Source organism: Echinops telfairi, unplaced genomic scaffold (genome assembly GCF_000313985.2).
Source record: "Echinops telfairi isolate 266 unplaced genomic scaffold, ASM31398v2 ScPeMD7_25;HRSCAF=90, whole genome shotgun sequence".
NCBI lineage: Eukaryota > Metazoa > Chordata > Mammalia > Afrosoricida > Tenrecidae > Echinops > Echinops telfairi.
Window position 1 is genome coordinate 1,788,455 of NW_022103922.1, and position 2,998 is coordinate 1,791,452.

At 66.2% G+C, this 2,998-nt stretch overlaps 1 protein-coding gene across 5 annotated transcripts in view; it reads left to right on the top strand.

Moving 5' to 3' along the window:
* The window catches only part of DIPK1B (divergent protein kinase domain 1B), a 5,561-nt gene extending 2,761 nt beyond the window's left edge, over window positions 1-2,800 (top strand). For 3 of the 5 annotated variants that reach the window (XM_045289230.1, XM_045289231.1, XM_004714519.2), the window contains 3 exons: window positions 1,073-1,180; window positions 1,287-1,463; window positions 1,717-2,800. In XM_045289230.1, the coding sequence (XP_045145165.1) occupies window positions 1,073-1,180; window positions 1,287-1,463; window positions 1,717-2,529 (1,098 nt within the window). In that variant the 3' untranslated portion in view covers window positions 2,530-2,800. The other 2 variants (XM_045289232.1, XM_045289233.1) reach the window with 2 other exon arrangements.
* Window positions 2,801-2,998: the final 198 nt, after the last annotated feature.

The window sequence follows — 2,998 nt, forward strand, 5'->3', positions numbered from 1 at the left end:
GTGAGCGGTGTGTGTGTGTGGGGGGTGTTCAGGTCCTGATTAGGAGTGGGTGGCCTTTCACCCTGCCGTTGGTCCTCCTGGTGCTGCCCAAGCCCTCACCACGGTCTCCCACCTCACAGGGCACCAGGTTCCGGCTCCTCCCTCCCTCTCCCCTCACCAGGAACCCACCGCTCTTGCTGGACCCCCTGGGAGCTGCAGGTTCCAGTCCGGGGCTGGGGTGGGGAGCAGCGAGCCCCAGGACATCGTTGTGGGCAGAGGCCCCCCCACCTGCAGATGAGGGGGCAGCTGGGTCTGCATCTCCCTAGCTCCTCCAGGCTGGTTCAGGAGGCTGCTGGGCTGGGGGATGTCGCTCCCTCAGATGCTGGGGTCTCAGGCTGGTGGGAGTAGGAAGACGCCCCCCTGCTGAGGGACACAACCCTGTGGAGTCCCTTTGTGAGGGGACAGATGCAGGCAGGGCCCCATGGGACCCCACTAGGGCCAGGGAGAGCCCTGCTGAGCCCCACTGCCACCACCAGCACCACGGGAAGGGCTCTCTGCTGGCCTGGGCCTCCCCTGGGCACCCTGACGCACAAGCCTGTCCTACGACTAGGGGACAGGGTGACCCTGGGGGGGCGGGGAAGCAGGCGGATGGTGGGTATGGCAACTCCCTGAGGTCTCTCCCACTGAGGCCCCCACCCTGGGCAACAATCCACCAGCACTAGCCAGGCTCTCTCATTTTGAGGGGGCTCAAAGCCCGCCCCGAGAATTCCTTACTCATCACTGAGCCTGGTGCACCCCCTGGTGTCTGAAGCCCGGGGGTCTCAGCACTGTCAGCCCTGGGCGAGGCCCCCACAGGCTAGCTAGGTGGATGGGGGCGGGGTGGGGGCTGGCCACAGGCTGGAAACTGGTACGTTAGGCCACCAGCTTCACAAGGAAGGCGAAGGGGACCTGCCTCCTCCTTGACCAGTATGTGCTGGTGGTGATGTTGGGGTGGGGGAGTGGGCAGGGCCAGGCTCTCTGGGTGGAGGGGAGGGGCCCCTGGAGGAGTGGTGTGTGGAGCTGCTGCCAACTGGGCCCCTCTGCTGCCCCCCAGTGTGAGCAGTACCACAAGGGCATCATCTCAGGCTCTGTCTGCCGGGACATGTGTGACCTGCACACCGTGGAGTGGAGGACCTGCTTGTCATCGGCCCCCGGGCAGCAGGTGAGGACCTGGCCGGCCGGCTGGGGTGGGCTGCCAGTTTGATGGATCCCCTCTGGCTCTGGCTAGAGGGCTGGGATGGCCATCTCCGGACTCTGGCTCCATGCAGGTGTACAGCGGATTCTGGCAGGACAAGGAGGTGATCATCAAGTGTACGGTCCAAGAGGCCCCGGGCACCAAGGCCCGGCGGGACACCGCCCCCCGGCCTGAGCTGGTGCTGTTCAACAAGCCAGTGCGGGGCACCTCCGTGGAGGAGTTCCGCCAGATGACCTTCGGCTTCCTCAAGGTCAGTCGTCTGGGAAGTGGGGGGAGGTGGACGTGGGGGTGGGGAGCAGTGAGAGGTGCAGGCAGAAGCAGAGGTACGGGAATGGGGGTCCGAAGATGTTATAAGAAGGTTGGGGGAGAGCAGAGGTGGAGGGGCTGGCCTCTCACCCTCGGCCAGTTCTACCATCCACTTGAGTGTCCGTCCCCAGGGGACAGATACCAAGGTACCCTAGAGCCCCCCCCCCATGCTGCCCCCCACCACTTCCCCGGTGCAGGCGACCCTGGGAGACCTGCCGTCGCTGCCGGCACTGGTGGGCCAGGTCCTGGCCATGGCCGACTTCAACGAGGACAGCCGGGTGTCACTGGCCGAGGCCAAGTCCGTGTGGGCACTGCTGCAGCGCACGGAGTTCCTGCTGCTGCTGGCCCTGCAGGGCCAGGGCCACACGGTGCGGCTGTTGGGCCACTGTGGGGACCTGTACCTCACTGAGGGCCGCCCGCCCGGCTCGGCCCAGGCCACCTTGCTGCCCGCTGCCCTGCTCCCGCTGCTGCCCGCCGCCCTGCGCCATGCCCTGCAGCAGTGGGTGGGCCCTGCCTGGCCCTCGCGGGCCAAGGTGGCCGTGGGCCTGCTGGAGTTCCTGGACGAGCTTTTCCATGGCGCCTATGGGACCTTCCACCTGTGCGAGACCACGCTGGCCTCCGTGCGCCACACGGCCAGCTACGACTTCAAGATGGCCGACCTGCAGCAGGTGGCGCCCGAGGCCGCCGTGCGCCGCTTCCTGCAGGGCCGGCGCTGCGAGCGCAGCGAGGACTGCACCTATGGCCAGGACTGCCGGGCGCCCTGCGACCGCCTCCTGCGCCAGTGCAAAGGCGACCTGGTCCAGCCCAACCTGGCCAAGGCCTGCGAGCTGCTGCGGGACTACCTGCTGCCCGGTGCCCCCGCCGCCCTGCGCGCTGAACTGGGCCGCCGGCTGCGCACCTGCACCACGCTGAGCGGGCCGGCAGGCCAGGTGGAGGCGCGCCACGCGCTGGTGCTCAGCCACCTCAAGACACTGCTCTGGAAGGAGATCTCCCACACCAAGTACTCCTAGCTGGTGCGGGAGGGCCAGGCACTCCCTGGGCAGCGGTTTAGCTGGCCACTCGTGCAGCCTCTGCTACCTCCAGTGCTGGAGGTGACCTCATGAAAACGCCCCGCCGCCCAGCAGGAGGCCTCTGCCAGGAACAGCCCCCAGTTCCAAGGAGGGAGGGGAAAGGCAAGGACCCAGCCAACCCAGCTTGTACTGGAGCCAGCAGCACAGGAGGCCCTGGCAGCCACTGTCAGTTTATGGGGATTCAGGAGGTGGACTCTACAGGAGGCAGACGGGCCTTCCTACACTGCTTCAAGGCACTGTGTGGCGCTGCCCCGCCAATCGGAGAGGCAGTATGTTGGGTCGTGACCAGCTCACCCCCCCATTTTCCCAACACAGAAATAAATGATCTCCTCGGGGAAGAGAACTCCACACACCACCTTCAGTTCATTTTATTTTGAAAGAATTCCTTCTCCACTGAGCTTCTGCCAGA